At 36.6% G+C, this 21,751-nt stretch overlaps 1 protein-coding gene and 1 long non-coding RNA gene across 2 annotated transcripts; one reads left to right on the top strand and one right to left on the bottom strand.

Moving 5' to 3' along the window:
* Nucleotides 1–220: 220 nt before the first annotated feature.
* On the bottom strand, nt 221–9,097 carry LOC113737440 (uncharacterized). The gene is made up of 2 exons (XM_027264673.2): nt 8,722–9,097; nt 221–258 (listed from the first exon to the last, which is right to left on the bottom strand). The coding sequence occupies exons 1-2, from the start codon at nt 9,095–9,097 to the stop codon at nt 221–223; spliced, it is 414 nt and encodes a 137-aa protein (XP_027120474.2).
* A 1,748-nt stretch (nt 9,098–10,845) lies between these two features.
* LOC140038222 (uncharacterized) lies at nt 10,846–13,995 on the top strand. The gene is made up of 2 exons (XR_011842028.1): nt 10,846–11,105; nt 13,770–13,995. It is a non-coding gene; the product is annotated as an uncharacterized lncRNA (long non-coding RNA).
* The last annotated feature ends 7,756 nt before the right edge of the window (nt 13,996–21,751 follow it).

Raw genomic sequence — 21,751 nt, 5'->3', positions numbered from 1 at the left:
TAATGACCAGAATGGACTTCTTTTATTCTCTCACATTCTCACTTCTTTCATGGATTTTTCTGAGTTTATCTCAAATCTCTTTTACAGATCTACAGTCTTTGACTCTAATAGATTCATTTGAATCTAAAGTACTGTATAATACATTCATAGCTTTGGCATTTAAAGTAAGATGAGTTCTATCATCACCAGTCAACTCACTCCTTATTTTTGGTCTCGGTCTTTAAGTAACTTGATCAATAACAGTGGCATCATATGGACCTTCATTGACAATAAACCACAACTCAATATCAATAGATTGTAAGAAAATAATCATCCTCTCCTTCCAACTCACATAATTTGATCCATTGAACATTGGGGGTCTAGTGACGAATTGTCCTTCAAAGAACATGGCATGATTGGTTGTCATTTTTACTCCAAAGTCGATTGGGCTTAATCTCTAGGAGATCAAGTTCTGATACCAATTGTAAGAATCGAAGACAACCTAAGAGGGGAGGTGAATTAGGTAGATAAAAACTAGCCAAGATATGAGTCACTTTTTGAGTGCCTACCCTCTTTTTTTAAAGGACCACACAATGGAGCAATTGATGAGAAAGCACAAGTGCTTGGGAGTAGAAGAGATAAACAATTTATATTGCAAGATTGTAAGTAAAAGGATTAAATAGCAAATCAAGTTTCAAACTCCACTTGAGTTTGAAAATCACTTTATATAGCAAGCTTCTTCAAGTTGAACAATTCACAGTCAATCTCTTGTGTACAAAGGAAGGATCACTTCCTCCTCACCCCAAACCACACTTGGTCAAGCAAGGAAGTTTTACTATCTCTCGGATAACCCTCACAAAGCTACACTATTGAAGAAATTGAAACACACTTGAAAAGCTTATAAAAAATTACATAATTAAGAGCACAAATCTTCTTTAAGGAGTATTCTCACACTTGAATCACTCAAGATCTGATGTAGTCTCAATGTGCAAAGTCCCTTGAAGTGGTTGACTTTTTTCCTATTTATAAGAGACCAAAAAGTTCTTCAATCAATACTACTAACGGATAGAAAGCAGCTAAAGAGTCAACTAGCCGTTAGTGGTGTCGGACGTCCAGTAGGCAAGTTTTCTGCGTCCGAACGCTGGCAGTGAATTCAAGAAGATTTCTTGAAAAATTTAGGACGTCCGGTATGATGTCTTTTAGGACGTCCGAGGTATGATGTAAAACTGGGAATTCTTCTTTAACTCTTTCGAACGTCCGGTGCCTCCAATGCTTGGCGTCCGAAGTGTCGCAACGTTTGTCGGACGTCCGGTGCTCAGGTGTTGTGCGTTCGATCGAGGTCATTGAGTTTAGAGGACTTGACTTATCAGCTTCGGACGTCCGAGGGTGAGTTCTTTTTGTGTCTGAAGTTACTCATTGGTTGTCGGACGACCGATGCAATGTTTTTGTGCATCCGACAGATGTTTCAGCATATGTCAGCCTTTGAACCTGTTTTTCTCCAATTCTGAAAAAGGTCTAACTCAGAGAGTATTAGTAACATCCATTTGTTTTGTAATCATCAAAAGTTACAGACTGAGATAAACATGTATAGTCCTTACCCCTTTTGAATGAAAACATAACATTAGATTTGCATTTCATTTAAGAATTAGAATTAGGATAGTACATTTGCTTGATTAGATTAGAGATAATCCCTCGAATATGGGATATGGACGAGTTTGGCTTTCTAGCCTTAGCACGCTCGTATTCTCTCTATAAAAGGGAAAATTGAAGTCACAAATCTTAGACCCCGCACCCGTTATGATGCATTCCTCTAGGTCATGTATATATGTATAATTATTTTCTTTTCTTTTATTAAAGTAATATTTTTGCACATTCATGACCTCTTCAAATAATTACTTTTGGGTATCGTAATTAATGCGATTTGCACCAATTAAAATTCGAAGAGGCATGTTGATCCTGATACATTAGGTCTAGGGTTTGCATTCATATAGTACATCCAAATGTGATAAATTCTTAGGTTAAAATAAGAAAATCTTTGACTAAATTATGCAACTAGTCTTGGTTAGGTTGAAAGGGTGCCTTGAATTTTTTTACTTGCTTTCCCTTTTTTCAAATATGACTCCCGAACACTTTTCTCTGATTTTCGAAGATTTGGAATCGTTTAAAAAGGGTTTTTTCTACTTTTTGTTTAAAAATTCATTTTAGGTGACTTGGTACACCTTAACTCAATACCAAGTGACGACTCCGATTTTTCATTCAAAAATCCTTTTTAAACTATTATTTTTGGGTCAAAATCGTCGCACTTTTAAGTCCCATTTAGGCTCATTTTCTTTATTTTTTCTAAAAATCAAACTCTCATTTTCACTCAAAATAAATCAAAATCCATTTTTTCTAAACTCGTGATTTTTTATTTTCAAAAATGGGGCGCGACATTTGGTATGTATATTTGACTGATTGAAAGTGAAGTTCCTTGATTCTTGACTGCTTGTACTTTTGGTACCTCATTGAGTATAAACTCATCCCCCCGTTATCTTTGTTTTCCTTACAGGGGACAAACTTTGAAACCGTGATTTGTGGAGAAAATAGTAGAGCTAGTTATAGACGTTCTTTTGATTAAACTCCTCTGTACTGGCAAACTCTAATTGTACTTTGATAAATTGTGGATATTCTGACTTGTATTGCCAGTTGAACTGTTGAACATTCCAATATATATATAAGTGTTTAACCATGTATATTAGGTTTATTCGTTTGAGATGTTACGTCTCTATGGCTTTGGTGAACTGATTTTGTATTCGTTGAAAAATCGAGCAAGTGCGGAACTTGATCAAGGAAGAAGAAAATCTGGCGGGAAACCACTGTAAGGAATCCGGCCGTCTATCCGGCTAGATCTTGGCCGGATACTTGACCGGATTGTCAGGGGAAAATGAAAAGTTTTCGTTTTAGTCACTGCCTTGAATCCGGCCAGCTATCCGGCCAAATCATGACCGGATTTTGACGTGGCATTAGTTCTTTTCGTTTTTCATTGGAGCGTTTAATCGAAATCCTATTGCACCGTATGGTTGGGTAAACATGTTTTCGGCTTAATAGTTTTGATGAGAGTTGGGCAGCCGGTTCGCTAATTTTTAGGGTACTCCTTAGGGGGAGGTGGGGCTGTCACAAAGAGCGTTCATATTTCCAAACTAATGGAGTTAAACTCATCCAAAATTTCACTCATTTTCATAGTAAAAGTCAAGGTTAAGGTTCCAAGGTTCAAGTATAAAACTAGTGCAATTCACTAAGAACTACTCTAGTCAAAACACTCCCTTTTTGGAGTTCAAACTCACAGAAATCGAAGCCATAAGAATAGGGGTTGAAGTCCCCAATTCGAGTATGAAGAGAGGTACTATAAACCAAGGGAGTTATGCAACCAAGAAGAATCATGAAAAGAGGATTAATCCCTTGGAAACTAAGATTCGAGATGAAAATTAAAGTTCAAAAAGACTTTGTATCTAATCATAAAATTAAACCTAAAACGGTCCAACAATTTCAAGGGAAGGTGGAAAGCTCTTTAAAAGAGTATTTGTTTGAAATCAGAAAATTTCTAGTTCAGAATGGCACTACTTGAAAAAATCGTATCTCGAGTTCTGTAAGTCCAAAAATTGGAAACTTTACACCTTTGGAAACTATACTCGAAGCACTAAAACTTTCTAGAAGACACTTTTCTCAGACTCCAATTCGAAGTCATTCAAATTTTAGTTCAAAGTCACTGTACTAGACAGGACAGAGCAAAACAGGTTTGCAAATTCAGTGAAGTTTGGAAATTCGGAAAAATTCGTAGAAATGGAACTAGCCTTTGAAATTCATACCACAATTAAAATTTCAAACCTAGTTTCAAATGCAACAAACGGAACTCGATTTGGACCTTTCTACACCAAGATACGATAGTACTAAAATTGAAGTTTGGAACCTGTTTTACAAAATTCCAGTTCTGACGAACTAGACAGAGTTTCAAAATCTGATCATAACTAGAGTTACACAACTCAAAATTTAGTATGGTTTATGGCGTTGAAAACTAGATTTAAAATGATACAATTCACTAGAAGGAACTGCCTTAAAATTCATTTTTCAATATAGGCAAAATTGAGCTACAAACTGCAGCTAAGACTGTTTCTCGGATGAATGCAGTGAAGAATTTCAGTCATCTTTGTCAGTTCACTACGGCTCCTAGGAAACGAATTAGGAGGTGCATTTTATACTGACGGAAAGCTCTCAAAGTCTAGTTTCGGATGCCACAAATGACACTCGATTTCAACTCCCAGACAGATAGTTATGACGTAAAACATGAATACTGGTTGGGATTTCCTGCTCAGAAAATTTCCAGAATTCATTCTCACTTTAACCCTACTTAAACACAATCAAATGGAAAGCTTTTTGGGAGATATTTCATACACATAACCACCAACATGTATCAAGCATTATTGCATCAAAATAACATCAAAATTTCGAAATTAACAAGAGAGGAACAACCAGCAAATTTCAGCCAGCAAGCATCTCTCATTCCTCTAGCTTTCTTTTTCAACTTTGCAACTAGAACTAAACCATATCTCATCAAAGCAAGTAACAAACAAGAAATTAAACATACAAAATCCTCAAGGCCTCTACCTATCAAGCCACCTCAAGTCCACTACCTAATGTCAAGGTTCTTGTGAACCCATCAACAACCCAACAACTAAACTAACCAAATTATCTTACTACTAAGATTAGAGAGGAAAAGTTGAGGGTTTTTTTGGATGATTACCTTGCTGCCAAAAGAAGACTAACCACTAGGATTTGAGCTCCTAAATGACCAAGGTTTATTCCTTGTTCAAGTCCTCTTCCAAGTTTGTATGAAGAACCAAGACAAGAAGCAAATTTTGGAGAGCTTTTGTGGAGCAACAATGGAAGAAGCTAGCTGAAATTTTTGGGGAAGAAATGGGAGAATAAATAATTCAATAATTCAATAAAATAAAATAAAAGTAAGAAAGTACACCCTCTACGCACTTCATGAACTATTCACAATCCAGGAATAAGAGTATTTGGAATAACTATTGTAGTATTTTTGGACTGTGATGTATGCGAAAAAAAGATGGTTGGAAAGATAAAAAGTTGATTGCAAATTGTGTTTGTGATGCAAGCAAAATATTATTCAGAATAATTTTGTTATCCAAAAAGAAAACAAAAAGTACAAAAATTTATCTTCTCAAATGAGTAAAAAATTTCTAAAAAGGTGTCGTTAACCAATGATATACTGCTACTAATATTTTCTTTTTTCATTTTAATCTTATTATTTGTCACTTTACTATTAATAATTGTGACGCCCTACTTCTCCCAAGAGTGAACCCAAGGGTATCTGCGGAACGCCTGTCCAACTCTCGCCAGGACTCGGTATAATTTTCATTCAAGTTTAAGGATAAACAATCAAAGAATAAAGTCGAAATAAAGAAAGGTCGCTTCCATAAATCAACATTTAAATCTTACATCTTAAGTTATCAAAAGTATATCACTTTCCCAAAAATACAATCACTAGAAGTCGACTAGTCAATTACATCCCAAAATACTAATCAAAATAATCAAGTCGGCTTCCTCAAAAGTTCTTTCCATTCCAAACTCCTGTTAAGGAAAATAAAACTAATGGGGTGAGCGAAACGTTCAGTGAGGTCAAGAAAACATGTAATCACATAGTTCAAGTAATAATAACACTTATACGGAAAGTAAAGCAATAAAGTTTAAGCAATTCATAATTTAACAATAAATACACTGAATAAGGATACAGGAGCTCTCAGGAACTATATTCCATTTGCTTTGCCGATACTCGATCTAATACCTCCACGTGATGACACTCCGTCAATCGGATAGGTATTAAGTCTGTAGAACTCTGCTTACTTCGTACTCCCGTTCACCGTTACATCCCCTGCTCCGGGCCCGCACTTCTTTTATATAAGGCGATACTACTCGAGTATGTCAAACAGGATCTCTCAAATAGATCAAGTTTAAGATTTTTTTCTCATGGCTCACCAAACTTCACGACCAATCCCGTGTCGGCTCGAGTCGCAAGGTCGGCCGATAAGTTTGGGCGTCCCCCACTATTATAATATAAGTTGATGAGATTCACTCCAATCGACATTGATTCAACAAAGTATAATTCACTATTGCAACACTTCACTTATTTCACTTAGTAAATTCACTTCATATAATTCAAATATAATTCACTTAAAAGAGAACGAGTGCGATAAAGTACACACTCGATTCAACACTTTCAAAATACTCAATTAATGAGAAAAAATTAAGCACTTAGCAACACTTCATACACTTGATACTCACCAATTCAAAATAAGTGAGTAAAGAAAGTCTTTAGTGATCCGCTCCGAGATTCTCCTCAAAACCCTCTTGATCGCCTGAAGAAAAACGACCAACAATCACTCTCATACATTCATAACCCCTTATCAAACAAGGAAGAATGTACACTTGCTTAAAATTAAGACAATGTCTAAAAGAGCTTCACTCTGTTGAAGTTCAAGATTCAACTATTAAGAAATCAAAAAATTTCAGCTTTGCGCGACAAAATTTGAAAAATCAGATCTCGAGTTTCGTATGCCCAAAAATGGAAAACTTTATACCGTTGAAAAATAGATCTAAAGTACTAAAAGTTCTTAGAGGATACTTTTTCAAGATTCCAAACAGAAAGCATTTATTTTTCAGCTCAAATTTGCTGATTCAAGAAGACAAGACAGAATCAGTCTTGGTTTTCAGTGATGTTTGGAAATTCGAAAAAATTCCCAGGAAGTGAATCAACCTCTGAATTTATAACACAATAAGAGTTTCAAATCAAGTTTCAAACAAAACAAGCAGAACTAAATTCAGAGTTTCGAACAACAAGATATAACAGTTTGAAGTTGGTTGATTTTTGCAACCTAATCAGTGGATTTCGAGATTTGAAGAGCAATCTTTGGGCATTATTTGGGTATCGAAATGGTATTGAAATTACACCAAATTTGGTACACTTAAACGTCCATATATGTACTACCTCTCTATCAAAATTTAGGTAAAAAATCACACGGGAAGACAGTTAATGAAACGTCCAAAGTTTGTGAAATGTTTTGAAGCAAATCTGCCAACCCTATCTCTCTTTCTTTTTCAAAAGTTTTGTCCAACAAAATCAGCCCCAATTCACTCCATTTTTGAAATCAAAGTTCCAGAAACATTTAATAAGCAATTGACACTAAAATTTTTGAAGTATAACATTCCAAAACAGATTTGACCATTCGGCCAACAAGGAAGGAACAAGTTTCCAGTTTCCAGCTTTGTCACATTTTCGAAATCAAACCATATCTAACTCTATACAAATCCAAATTGAGATTGGTTTATGGAGTTGAAAAATAGGTTTAAAATGTTACAATTTATCAGAGGACATCATTCTGAAAATCTTTTCGTAAGTAGAATAAAATCGAGCAACAAGATGCAGTTTCCAGTTTCATTCGGACAAATAGGCAAAGTAGGACAGTCCACTTTGCCAATTCACTACGGTTTGGTCAAAATGAACTAGCAGGGGATTTTTATACAGTTTTAAAGATATGAATATCTAGTTTTGAATGCAACAAATGGCACTCAATTTTGATTTTTGTACAGAGAGTTACATTCGGACAAAGAACCACTGCCCGGGTACCCTGCTATGCGTTTTCCAGATTTGAATCTTTACCAAAACCCAGTTTTTGTACAACCATTCGTCACGATTTTTGAAAGGCACTTTGTACACACAATATACAACATATATCCATCAATTTAACAGTCAACCAGGCATCAAAATTTCAAAACTAAAACAGAGCAACATGACCAGAATTTCGGCCAGCTTCCTTTTGAAATTTTCCTTCGATTTCTCTTCACTTTCTAACCATAATCATCTCATTCATCACATAAACAACCATAATCAAACAATCAAGCCTCAAGTCAGCTACCTAGAGGCCTCATCAAGATAGCTAGCCTATGATTTAAAGCGAGATAAATAGTTTCTCAAGTCCGCTAGCCTATGAGTGCGATTAGGGTTTCAAACCCATGAAGATTAACCGTTAAACTTCTTGTAATTTGAAATGTAAAAGAGGTCAAGTGATTACCCTTAAAACCTTGATGAAACTCAGATTTTTTATGGAAATTTCCTCCAAAAAATTCCACAAGATTGCTTCTTACTCCAAGCTAGAATGAATCTCTAAGAAACTAGAAAGTTGGATGAAGATTTGCAAGTGAATTAGAGCCAAAGAAATGGAGTTTTTCTTCTTCCTTTTCTTCTTGGTTGAGTCGGCTGAATGGAGAGGAGAAAGAGAGAGTGTTGTGTGATGAAACTTGTGGGAAAAGAATGATGGAAAGTAACTTTATGTTGGGTGCAAAAAGTCAACTTTGAATAGTTGTCGAAATAGTGTCGCGCATTACCGATTCCTCTTTTGTTTGGTACAATTATGCACTAATCCTCCAATGTAATTTCTTTAACACTGTAATTACTCACACTTACGAGTGTAGTATTAATTCCTCAGGTCTCTAATTAGTCGCGCGATATGATTTTCAAGAAATTTGAGACGCGCGCACGATAAAGCAGAATTTAAAAGAAATTCATGCAACTAAAATATAACTAACTAACACTAGGGAAAATAATTATAAAATGACTAAATTAAGAAATAAAATATGAGCGCTTACATCCTCTCCCCCTTAAGAGAATTTCGTCCATAAAATTTATACCTTGATCTGAAAATAAGTCTTTGTATTTCTTTCGAATTTCCTCCTCTACTTCCCAAGTTGCTTCCTCTACTCCGTGATTCCTCCAAAGGACTTTTACCAAAGGAATTCGCTTATTTCTTAGTTCCTTCACCTTATGATCCAGAAGTTTCACTGGTATTTCCTCATAAGTCAGTGCCTCGTCAATCTCAATATTTTCCGGTTGCAGTACAAGAGATGGATCTGGATAATATTTCTTGAGCATAGACATATGGAAAACGTTATGAATTCGAGATAATCTTGGTGGCAGTTCCAATTTATAGGCCACGTTTCCCACAAGTTGTAGAATCTTATAAGGTCCTACAAATCTAGGTTGCGACTTCTTTCCTTTCCCTACCATCAGACTCGCTTTCAGTGGAATGATTTTAAGAAAACCTTGATCTCCAACCAAAAATTTCAAATCCTTTCTCCAATTATCTGCATAACTCTTTTGACAGCTCTGAGCTATCTGAATCCTTTGGCGTATTAATTTTATCTTTTCTCGCGCCTCTTCAATTCATGGTACTGCGTTGGGTCTAAAATCTTTCTTTCACCTATTTCATCTCAACAAATCCAAGATCTACACTTTCGTCCATACAGAGCTTCATACGGAGCCATTTGAATTGATGAATGGAAACTATTATTATAAGCAAACTCCACCAATGTCAAATACTTACTCCAAAATCCAAAATACAGGTTCTTAATATGTCCTCAAGAGTTTGAATCGTCCTCTCTGACTGTCCATCAGTCTGTGGGTGATAAGTAGTGCTAAAACTCAATTTAGTTCCTAACATTTCTTGCATCTTCTGCCAGAACCGAGAAACGAACCGAGGGTCTCGGTCAGATACAATACTTACACGTATCCCATGCAGCCTTACAATCTCATCCAAATATAGTTTGGCTTACTTCTCCAACGAGTACTTCATACTAATCGGCAGAAAGTGAGCAGATTTAGTCAACCTATCGACTATCACCCAAACTGCATCGTGACCTCCTTGTGTCCTTGGCAATCCAAATACAAAATTCATAGTGATATTCTTCCATTTCCACTCGGGTATCTCTAAAGGTTGCAATAGGCCAGATGGTCTCTGATACTCAGCTTTAACCTGCTGGAAAATCAAACAAGTCTGAACAAACCGAGCAATTTTCTTCTTCATGTTCTCCCACCAGTATAAGCTTTTCAAGTCTTGGTACATTTTATTTCCTACAGGATGTACCGTATACTTAGAACAGTGCGCTTCTTCCAAGATTTTTCTTTTTAACCCTTCATCCTTTGGCACCACTATGCGATTGCGAAATCTCAGTACGCCATTTACTTCCAGATTAAAATCCGACTTTTCTCTTTCCTTAATTTTTCCCAACCACTTTTGTACTTCAGAATCCTTCCCTTGTGCCTCCTTGATACGGTCTAGCAAAACTGATTTCACGACAATATTTTCAAGAATCACTTTTCTCGGTTCAAGTCGAGGGTTCCAAATACTAACCTCTTCCAACAAGTGTAATTCCCTAATCATCAATCCTGTCACTTGCACTTGACGACTTAAAGCATCAGCTACTACATTAGCTTTCCCTGAGTGATAATTAATCATGCAATCATAATCCTCCTGTGAGAACTCGAGAAAATCAAGTGTGTGCTTTGCATTTATTTTATTTTATTTACCTTGATATTGGAAATATTACATATAACGAATAAGTGGTTAAATTAAATGTCTAATTGAATTTCTATCAAATCGAGAATTAGAAATATCCTAGATTGGTGTAGAAAAAATTTTATGAATCAAATAAACACATGGTATGTATATTGTAAATTGTGTCATTTGCATATATTACTAGACACGTAGCATATATTATACAGTTGAATAAATTATATATCTAGTTTATTTTCCTTTAAAACTGAATGTATGAAAATCTCCTAGATTAATGTACGAGAATTTTGTAAGGGTATATAAATTAGAACAAATGAAGTTTGGAGTCAATGCATGAAATAATAAAACCGCAGCCCCTTAGTGAGCAAATAAGTTAATACTAATGACCTAACTAACCCTGAATCTTGGTTAAACTACTATGCAACCTAAGGAAGCCATCTTCTGGAAGACAACCGAGAGGAAACAAAGAGAAAGAAATTTCTAGTTGGGCGGTGACCGAGAGGAAAGAAACACAAGGCAGCTTTCTTTCTTTAATTCCAAAAATGGAATCGAGGGGGTGGAACTAAGAGTGAGGGAGAGAAAATTTGGTTAGCTTCATCATCTGCTGATCATAATCAAGAAGAGAAAGGCAAGGAAAACAGGAGGGATAGCTGGTGCAGACCTTGAGGAAACAAAGCTGGAAAATCTGGTCAGTCTGCAATTTTTAACTCTTAAAGGAAAGAGGTAAATTCTCTGTGATCAATACTTATTTATTGAGTATAAATGAATATATATATATATATATATAAACAAGCTGCAAGATAAGTTTTAGCAGAGGAAATGAGCTTCGATTGAAGAAAAATTCTGGTTTGAGATTAAAATGATTATTTGACTGAAGTTGTAGCAACCGGGAGTTAATTACATGAATTTCAGCTCATTAGCAGTGTAAAAATGGAAAATATAATATAAGAAAAGCATGTAATATGGTTATCTCAGGTATTATAAGAAGTTTAGTTGAAGAAATTTGGGAAAAGTTGGAAATTGGGAGGACCGATGGAAGATCCTTGCTGGAATTTTTCCAGCTTCATCCGAGTGGGGGGGGATGGAAAAGTTTTAGCTGTCTTTGGTGAATAATGACTCTAAAATTCTGTGTTAATCTGTAATATGTTGTATAATATCTTGATTTCTTCATGCATGAGAGGTTTGAGCATAAAATGGAGGGATCTAGTAGAAGAAACTCGTCTTTAGGCATTACTTGCTGCTACGAACCAGCTTTATAGCCGAGAGAGGATAGAAATCTTGGTTCAGCTTTTCTCTTGGATTTTTAGCTATAAATTTCTATGTTTTGCTTAAGATGGTCTGTAGTTGAATGATCATCCCCTGCATGTCTAGTGGGAGCATGAAACTGAAAAGAAAATTATGAGAAAACACCACATGTTAAACTGCTATACTGCTGCAAATTGTAATTAGTTGATGACAGATTGTTGTGCGTAGCTTTTGGGTTGAATAATTTGTTGAAACTAGATGCTATTTGCCTTGGTATATGCTGGACTGAATGTACTTTAAAAAAAATTAGAGTTTTAAGCAAGTGAAAGAATAGAGTTTTCGTCGAAAGCTTGAAGTAACGTTACTAGTTTTGGTTGCTGACCGAGAAAATGAAACAGATTGTGCTTCTGACCGTCCCTTTTTGGCCTTGAAAACGCAATAATTGGATGTCGATGTCTTCAGAAGAAATGTAGGTCTATATCTTAGCTTCGAAACGCTATAAAATTCGCCTCAATCCGATAAGCGTAGCTCCAGTTGTGATCAAAACATCAGAGGGTGGCAAAGCTGCCTTTCTTGTTGCTTTCCTTTTGTTCCCGGATGCACTTTGCTTTGATAATGGCCGTGAGGAACCAACTTTGAACAAGTATTTCCTCTAATTTCCAACTTTGTAAGCTTTCATAAATGATAGCTACGGTTACCCTGAGATTTAATGGCTATATACAGCTCCACAAGTAGAGTTAAACTAAAGCAAATGAGGGGAAAACTCATGATAATTATGTACCTAAATTGGCTTCTAATTACTTAATATTGTCTTCACAAATATTTTAAAGACTATAAAATTTGAGGGACTGGTGTAGTGGAATAAAATTTAACTTACAAATAACCTAGAGTTTAATTAATTAAAAAGGGGACCAATGAAGTACTCCTAAACCGTAATCTTAGAATCTTGAGTGGAAAATGATTTAATCCTAAAATAAATATCTTATAAATTATTAACTTGGGAAAACAGGTATAAATCTTGATTAAAACAATAAAGTCAATAAGTTTCAAAATAAAATGATAAATGAATATTGAATATATTATATTTGTACTTTAAGGTCAAACTAGAATCTGTTTTAGTCTAGATGGAAGAAATGAAATGTTTGCTTGTCTTAATCCTTGCACATTAGACTGGAAATGAGTTAATCTTAGCTCAAGTGTTTTATATGATATTAAAATTTGGTGTATATGTACATTAACCTTGTTTTAAAGCTACCAAACTTAATAATCTTGAAGACAAACGTAAGGAAGGTTGCTAGATTTTGGTGATTCGTTTTATAAGCTTAGGAACTTGGGTTTTAGTTACTTAAACCTTAAATTATGTAAGATGAGTGGTTGTATATAAAATGAATATTCACTTTAGAAATATTAACTTGTACCAGGAAGTAGCCGTGAACCAGGAAACCAACTCGAGACTCGAGAGCAGTCATTTGAATCCTTGGTGAGTGTTTTCCGAATTTATGTGTTAAACTGCTTATGTGTACCTAAGTGCAATTATATGGCAAATGTGCTTATTATGAAATATTGCTAAGTGATTCATTGTGTAGTGTTTTCAATTGTCCCTCGCCTTCTAAGTCGAGGGTGTACTTTATCGCACTCGGCTTAGTTGAGATTGAAGGTTGATAATTGATCAAGTGATATTGTAAGTGTGCATGACTGTAAGCCATGTGTGTACCTTATCACACTGGCTGAACTAGGCCCCAAAACCCTCTGTTCAACGGACTATTCGAGCCAGCAAAGGGTTTGGTCGGGTAGGACGGTAGCTTTGGGTAAGTGTTTCAGTATTCCCGAGTATTACCACGGAGTAGCAGATTACTGATATTAATATGACCATTCAAGTGAGGGAAGTGTTTACTATTTTGGAGGCTACAAGGAGGAGCTCGGTGGAGTGTGTAGTGCATTGAAGTGGCTCTAATGCGAGCACCGTATCCTTTTAAAAGTGATTGTTTGGTGATGTGCTTCCTCAATTGCTTAATAAAAGTGATTGTACAGTGAAATGTGCACTACTCGCTTAATTGTACTGATTTAATTGCTTATTGATTGTTGCTTGCATGGAAACCTCACGAGCGTAAGCTCATTCTTTTAGCTTTGTTTTCCTTATAGGAGTTGGAGATTGAAAAGTGATTGGATGGAATTGGAAAGTTGTTTTGGGAAATTCCATCACTATGTGTATATATTGGAGTCACGTTTTCTTTTGTATTTTAAGATGGTTGAATCTTCTGTTTTGAGTTGATGTAATATTAAGAATGGATGTTTAGAACGTGTATTTTGTTTCTTTTAGTGGACAAATCTATGTTTCAAGCTGATTGGAGTGGTACTTAAGAGTGAATGTTCAGTTGTTCAATGATAATGTTATCTCTGAAGTTAATGTAAGTGAGTGAGTCCTGGCGAGAGCCAGGCAGGCGATTCGCTAACTTCTAGGATAGGCCCTAGGAGAAGGTGGGGTCGTCACACCTCCAAAAATTCCACCTATCTACGCTGTCTCAAATTCAGCTCCTGTTGAGAAAACAAATACTTAAGGTTCTTGTGGTCCGTAAAAACCTCAAACGTCACTCCATAGAGGTAATGTCTCCACTTCTTCAATGCAAATACTACAGCCGCTAATTCCAAATCATGAGTTGGATAGTTTCTCTCGTGAGGCTTTAATTTTCTAGAAGCATATGCAATCACCCTTTCATTTTGCATCAATACACATCCCAAGCCTTCTTTTGAAGTATCAGTATATATTACAAAACTGTACTTTCTATTAGGTAACGCTAAAACAGGCGCTCTTGTCAAACGTCCCTTTAACTCCTGAAAACTTTCTTCACACTTAGGATTCCATATAAATTTCTCATTTTTCTTAATCAACTCAGTTATGGATCCCGCAATCTTAGAAAAATCTTTGATAAATCTCCGGTAATACCCCGCTAATCCAATGAAATTTTGAACTTCGGTAGGGTTTTCCGGTTGTTTCTATTTAGAAAATGCTTCAACTTTGGCCGGATCCACTTTAATTCCGTCCTTGGAAATTATATGACCTAAGAAAGTTACTTCCTTCAACCAGAATTCACATTTGCTAAACTTAGCATACAACTGATGTTCCCTCAAGGTTTGCAGAACAATCCTCAAATGTTTCTCATGATCCTCCAGAGTCTTAGAGTACACCAGGATATCGTCAATAAATATCACCACAAACTGGTCCAGATAAGGCTTAAAGATTTGGTGCATCAAATCCATAAAAGTTACAGAAGCATTAGTCAATCCAAATGACATTACTACAAACTCAAAGTGTCTGTACCTTGAGTTAAAGGCAGTCTTAGGTATATCTTTTTCCAAAATCCTCAATTGATAATATCATTGCCTACGATCCAATTTTGAGAACACTACCGCACCTTGCAATTGGTCAAACAGCTCATCAATGTGGGGTAAAGGATATTTATTCTTAATGGTAACGTCATTTAGGCCTCGGTAGTCTATGCGCAACCTTAAACTCCCATCTTTCTTTTTAACAAACAATACCGGAGCTCCCCATGGTGAATCACTCTCTTTTATAAAGCCTCACTCTAGAAGGTCCTGTAATTGCAATTTCAACTCTTTCAATTCGGCCGGATCCATTCTATAAGGCGTCTTAGAGATAGGTGCTACTCCTGGAGTCACATCAATCTTAAAGGTTATCTCTCTTTCAGGAGGCAAAGACTCTAGTTCCTCAGAAAAAACATCCGGATACTCCTTTACTACGGGCATATCTTCCAACCTCACTTTATCACTAGGAGCATTTATAAGAAAAGCCAAATAACCTTAAGCTCCTTTGCTCAACATATTTCTAGCTCGAATTCCTGAAATTAGAGTAGACGAACCTAATCTACCCCTTACATCCAATTTTAGGATTGTCTCTCCCGGAATACATAGCTCTACTATTTTCGTCTTACAATTTAATTGAGCATGGTAACGAGCTAACCAATCCATTCCTAGGATGACATTATATCCCTTAATAGCTAAACTCATCAATTCGGCCAGTAATTTCCTCTCTCCAACCCATATCTCACACTCTCTATACATCAAATTAGCAATTAAGCTTTGATCCCCAGTAGGCGTTCTAACCTCCAAGTCATAACGTAATTTAATTGGTTTCATATCTATCCCACTCATAAAGTTAGGGTTCACGAAAGAGTGTGTCACACCAGAATCAATTAAAACTTTAGCTAAACGGTGAAAAACAGGAATCGTACCTTGAATCACCTTAGTAAATTCGGGAATTTGCTGATGATCCAGTGCATAAACCCTAGCCGGCACTTTAAGTCGACTCCCTCCAGTACCACACTGCTTAGATGCTGATTTCTCTGGCCGTTGAGTACTACCTCCTACTTTCGGCGCAACAGGACAACTTGCGAGCTGGTGCTCGGCACTACCACAGTACAAGCACTTTCCCGATTTCCTCCACCTATCATTTTTCACATGATTGGACTTGCCACAGAAGCCACAACTAACTTGAGGGGTCACTGATTGACCACCAAAGGGTGTTCCTCTCACTTGACCTTGCCCAGTGCGGCCTCCTCTTGATAAGGCTCCTCTTGGTGCTCCAACAATCCTTACTCCTCCCGTTCCTTTTTCCATCTTGGGAGGTGGGATACTTTTACTTGTTTGTCTGGAAAAATAACTAGGAATATTCCTTTTCTTAGTGTGGAAATCCCTAACTTGCAGCCTTGCGCTTTCAACTCTCTGCGCCTTCTCTAAGGTTTCAGTGAATGTGGAGATTTGGGCTGCCACCAACCCCTCCTGAATCTCCACGTTAAGTCATTGCACAAAGCATCTTATCCTTTTTCGCTCATTGGTCACCAATTCCGGAACGTACTTAGAAATTTTAGTAAATTTCCCTTTATATTCAGCCACGCTAGAAATCCCCTGTCTCAATTTTATGAATTCGTCTTCCCTTTTCTCTTGAATCAAGGGCGGGAGAAATTTCTCATTAAATTTCCTTGTAAAGTTTTCCCAGGTCCAAAGGGTCTGTGCTCTTTTCCATTTTGTCCTTATCACATCCCACCAAACACGTGCTACAGCTTCAAATTGAAAGGCAGCAAAGGTCACTCGTCTCTCCTCAGTATAGTCCAGAGCGGCAAATATATTGGTCATTTTCTTCAACCAGTTCTCCGCTAACTCAGGGTCAGGTCCTCCAATAAACTTTAGGCGGAGCAAATTTCAAAATTTTTTCCAAAACTCTATCTTCCCCTCTATCCTGAGCCCCAGGTTGGTTAAAAGGTCCTTGACCTGGTCGCTCTGCTAACCGCTCTAAAATATCCGTCATCCGATTAATAGCGGTAGCCACTTGGTTATCCCCCACGTTCACTTACCCTTGGCTCGGGCCAGTAGTCGATCCTTGATCGTTCCCTTGAGGTTGGGTTTGCCTAGCCCCACGCTCACGACCCCTACCACTCCTTCGACCATCCATGATCCTAGTTATGCCTAAATGCAAGAATAGAATTAATTACGCAAGAAAATACTTAAAATAAAAGCCAATATGAAAAACATTGGAAATAACATAAACCAACATATATTAACACTTCAAGATTCGTACAATTAGCAAGTCATGGGGCATTTACAAAAATATAGCACACAGGTGTCACAAAAGTGCAATTAGTCATGCAGTAAGAGTTATGAGTTTTACAAGCATCACCCCAGCTAATTCTAGTCACAAAAGTCGAAAGAGTCAACATTCTAGCCTAGTTCGCATCCAAACCGCTAGCTTGAACGTCCTCCTCCGAATCCTCCTCGAAAGGCTCCTCCTCAGGAGTGCACTCACGAGTCGGACTATCAACAGCCTCTATCGCCTCCTTGATCAACATCGTGGTGTCAGCTAGAATCCCAGCGACCCGATCTCGGACCTCTTCGACTACCCTAGTCAGTCAAGCCCTAGTCCTCTGAAGTTTGACACCAACGGCCTCAGATCTAGTCCTCTCCTCTACCACTGTGCCCTCGAGTTCCAATATCCTAGCACCCTGAGTGTCCACCATAGCACCCAACTCCTCATCTCCTAGAGTAAAGTCCTATTAGCATCCACTAACTGCCGGCGCTCATCATCAAGGGACAATACCAGCTCATTTGGATAAGTGTACGTCACCAGGAAGACGAGTATAGGACACGAGGTCCTCCTCCATGCACTTTATATCGAATAGGCCTAAGAGGTCCCACGTGACCATTAGCATGCCCATTACCGTTAGCAGCGTGATCTCCATTACCATTTTCCATCTCTACAAAACAACCACAAATTCTAGGTTAGATCTTAAAGTTACTAACTCACTCAAACATTAACATAAAATATAACTAAGTTAACTCATTCCTACTCTCAAGGGTAAAGTCTCTAAAATATCTCCCAAATAGATCTCTAAATCTAGCGCTCTGATACCTACTGTGATGCCTCACTTCTCTCAAGGGCGAACCCAAGGATATCTGCGGAATACCTGCCCAGCTCTCGCCAGGACTCGGTATAATTCCCATTCAAGTTTAAAGACAAACAATCAAAGAATAAAGTCGAAATAAAGAAAGGTCGCTTCCATAAATCAATATTTAAATCTTACATCGTAAGTTATCAAAAGTATATCACTTTCCCAAAAATACGATCACTAGAAGTCGACTAGTCAATTACATCCTAAGATACTAATCAAAATAATCAAGTCGGCTTCCTCAAAAGTTCTTTCCATTCCAAGCTCCTGTTAAGGAAAACAAAACTAATGGGGTGAGCAAAACGCTTAGTGAGGTCAAGAAAACATACAATCACATAGTTCAAGTAACAATAACACTTATACGGAAAGTAAAATAATAAAGTTCAAGTAATTCATAATTTAACAATAAACACACTGAATAAGGATACATGAGCTCTCAGGAGCTATATTCCACTTGCTTTGCTTATGCTCGATCTAATACCTCCACGTGATGACACTCCGTCAACCGGGTAGGTATTAAGTCCGTAGAACTCCACTTACTTCGCACTCCCGTTCACCGTTACACCCCCTGCTCCGGGCCCGCACTTTTTTTATATAAGGCGATACTATTTGAGTATGCCAAGCAAGATCTCTCAAATAGATCAAGCTTATGATTTTTTTCTCATGGCTCACCAAGTTTCACGACCAAGCCCGTGCCGGCTCGAGTCGCAAGGTTGGCCGATGAGTTTGAGTATCCCCCACTATTATAATATAAGTCGATGAGATTCACTCCAATCAACATTGATTCAACAAAGTATAATTCACTATTGCAACACTTCACTTACTTCACTTAGTAAATTCACTTCATATAATTCAAATATAATTCACTTAAAAGAGAACGAGTGCGATAAAGTACACACTCGATTCGACACTTTCAAAATACTCAATTAATGAGAACAAATTAAGCACTTAGCAACACTTCATACACTTGACACTCACCAATTCAAAATAAGTGAGTAAAGAAAGTCTTTAGTGATCCGCTCCGAGATTCTCCTCAAGACCCTCTTGATCGCCTGAAGAAAAACGACCAACAATCACTCTCATACATTTATAACCCCTTATCAACTAAGAAAGAATGCACACTTGCTTAAAATTAAGACAATTTCTAAAAGAGCTTCACTCTATTGAAGTTCAAGATTCAACTCTTAAGAAATCAGAAAATTTTAGCTTTGCACGACAAAATTTGGAAAATCAAATCTCGAGTTCCGTATGCCCAAAAATGGAAAACTTTATACCATTGGAAACTAGATCCAAAGTACTAAAAGTTCTTAGAAGACACTTTTCCAAGATTATAAACTGAAAGCAATCATTTTTCAGCTCAAAATTGCTGATTCAAGAAGACAAGACAGAATCAGTCTTGGTTTTCAGCGATGTTTGGAAATTCGGTAAAATTCACAGGAAGTGAATCAGCCTCTGAAATTTATAAGAAAATAAGAGTTCAAAATCAAGTTTCAAACACAACAAGCAGAACTAAATTCAGAGTTTCGAGCAACAAGATATAACAGTTTGAAATTGGTTGATTTTCGCAACCTGATCAGTGGATTTCCAGATTTGAAGAGCAATTTTTGGGGCACTATTTGGGTATCGAAATGGTATTGAAATTACACCAAATTTGGTACACTTAAACTTCCATATATGTAATACCTCTCTATCAAAATTTTGGTAAAAAATCACACGGGAAGGTAGTTAACGGAACGTCCAAAGTTTGTGAAATGTTTTGAAGCAAATCTGCCAACCCTATCTCTCTTTCTTTTTCAAAAGTTTTGTCCAGTAAAATCAGCCCCAATTCAATCCATTTTTGAAACCAAAGTTCCATAAACATTTAATAAGCAATTGATAAGCAATTGATAAGCAATTGACACTAAAATTTTCGAAGTATAACATCCCAAAACAGATCTGACCATTCGGCCAACAAGGAAGGAAAAAGTTTCCAGTTTCCAGCTTTGTCACATTTTTTAAATCAAACCATATCCAATTCTATACAAATCCAAATTGAGAGTGGTTTATGGCATTGGAAACTAGGTTCAAAATGTTACAATTCATCAGAAGACATCATTCTAAAAATCTATTCACAAGTAGAACAAAATCGAGCCACAAGATGCAGCTTCCAGTTTCATTCGAACAAATAGGCAAAGTAGGACAGTCCACTTTGCCTATTCACTACGGTTTGGTCAAAATGAACTAGCAGGGAATTTTTATACCATTTTAATGCTATGAATATCTAGTTTTGAATGCCATAAACGACACTCAATTTCAACTTTTGTACAGAGAGTTACGTTCGGACAAAGAACCATTGCCCGGGTACCCTGCTACGCATTTTCCAGATTTGAATCTTTACCAAAGCTCAGTTTTTATGCAACCATTCGTTATGATTTTTGAAAGGTACTTTGTACACACAATATACAACATCTATTGATCAATTTAAAAGTCAACCAAGCATCAAAATTTCGAAACTAAAACATAACAACATGACCAGAATTTCGGCCAGCTTCCTTTTGAAATTTTCCTTCGATTTCTCTCCACTTTCTAACCATAATCATCTCATTCATCACACAAACAACCATAATCACGCCTCAAGTCAGCTACCTATAGGTCTCATCAAGACAACTAGCCTATGATTTAAAGCGAGATAAATAGTTCCTCAAGTCCGCTAGCCTATGAGTGCGATTAGGGTTTCAAACCCATGAAGATTAACCGTTAAACTTCTTGTAATTTGAAATGTAAAAGAGGTCAAGTGATTACCCTTAAACCCTTGATGAAACTCAGATTTTCCACGGAAATTTCCTCCAAGAAATTCCACAAGATTGCTTCTTACTCCAAGCTAGAATGAATCTCCAAGAAACTAGAAAGTTGGATGAAGATTTGCAAGTGAATTGGAGCCAAAGAAATGGAGTTTTTCTTCTTCCTTTTCTTCTTGGTTGAGTCGGCCGAATGGAGAGGAGAAAGAGAGAGTGTTGTGTGATGGAACTTGTGGAAAAAGAATGGAAAATAGCTTTATGTTGGGTGCAAAAAGTCAACTTTGAATAGTTGTCGAAATAGTGTCGCGCACTACCGATTCCTCTCTTGATTGGTACATTTATGCACTAATCCTCTAATGTAATTCCTTTAACACTGTAATTACTTACACTTATGAGTCTAGTATTAATTCCTCAAGTCTCTAATTAGTCGCGCGGTGTGATTTTTGAGAAATTTGTGACGCGTGCGCGATAAAGCGGAATTTAAAAGAAATTCATGCAACTAAAATATAACCAACTAACACTAGACAAATAATTATAAAATGACTAAATTAAGAAATAAAATATGAGTCCTCACAATAATTAGATTTATTATGAGCTCATTTGTTTTAGATGTATCTAAATAATTTGAATACTATACAAAATATGCTTTGCACATAACTAACACATATTTGCAATTATTATGACTACTAATAATTGAACATAAAAATGAGATGAAAAGAGAATAAGTTGAAGTTCATTAAAAATAATATACAAATAATAATAGTAAAAAAATTAAAATAACTAGTCATACAAGATAGAAAAGAATAAGACAAATGTAAAATGGAACAAGGTAAAGAGTAAAGAAAAAGTACAAAAAATAATTGATATATAAATAATATTCCAAACAATA

This window comes from Coffea arabica, chromosome 3e, assembly GCF_036785885.1.
Source record: "Coffea arabica cultivar ET-39 chromosome 3e, Coffea Arabica ET-39 HiFi, whole genome shotgun sequence".
Classification (NCBI taxonomy): domain Eukaryota; kingdom Viridiplantae; phylum Streptophyta; class Magnoliopsida; order Gentianales; family Rubiaceae; genus Coffea; species Coffea arabica.
The sequence above is the reverse complement of the archived record's forward strand: the minus strand, read 5'-3'. Positions and strand labels throughout refer to the sequence as shown.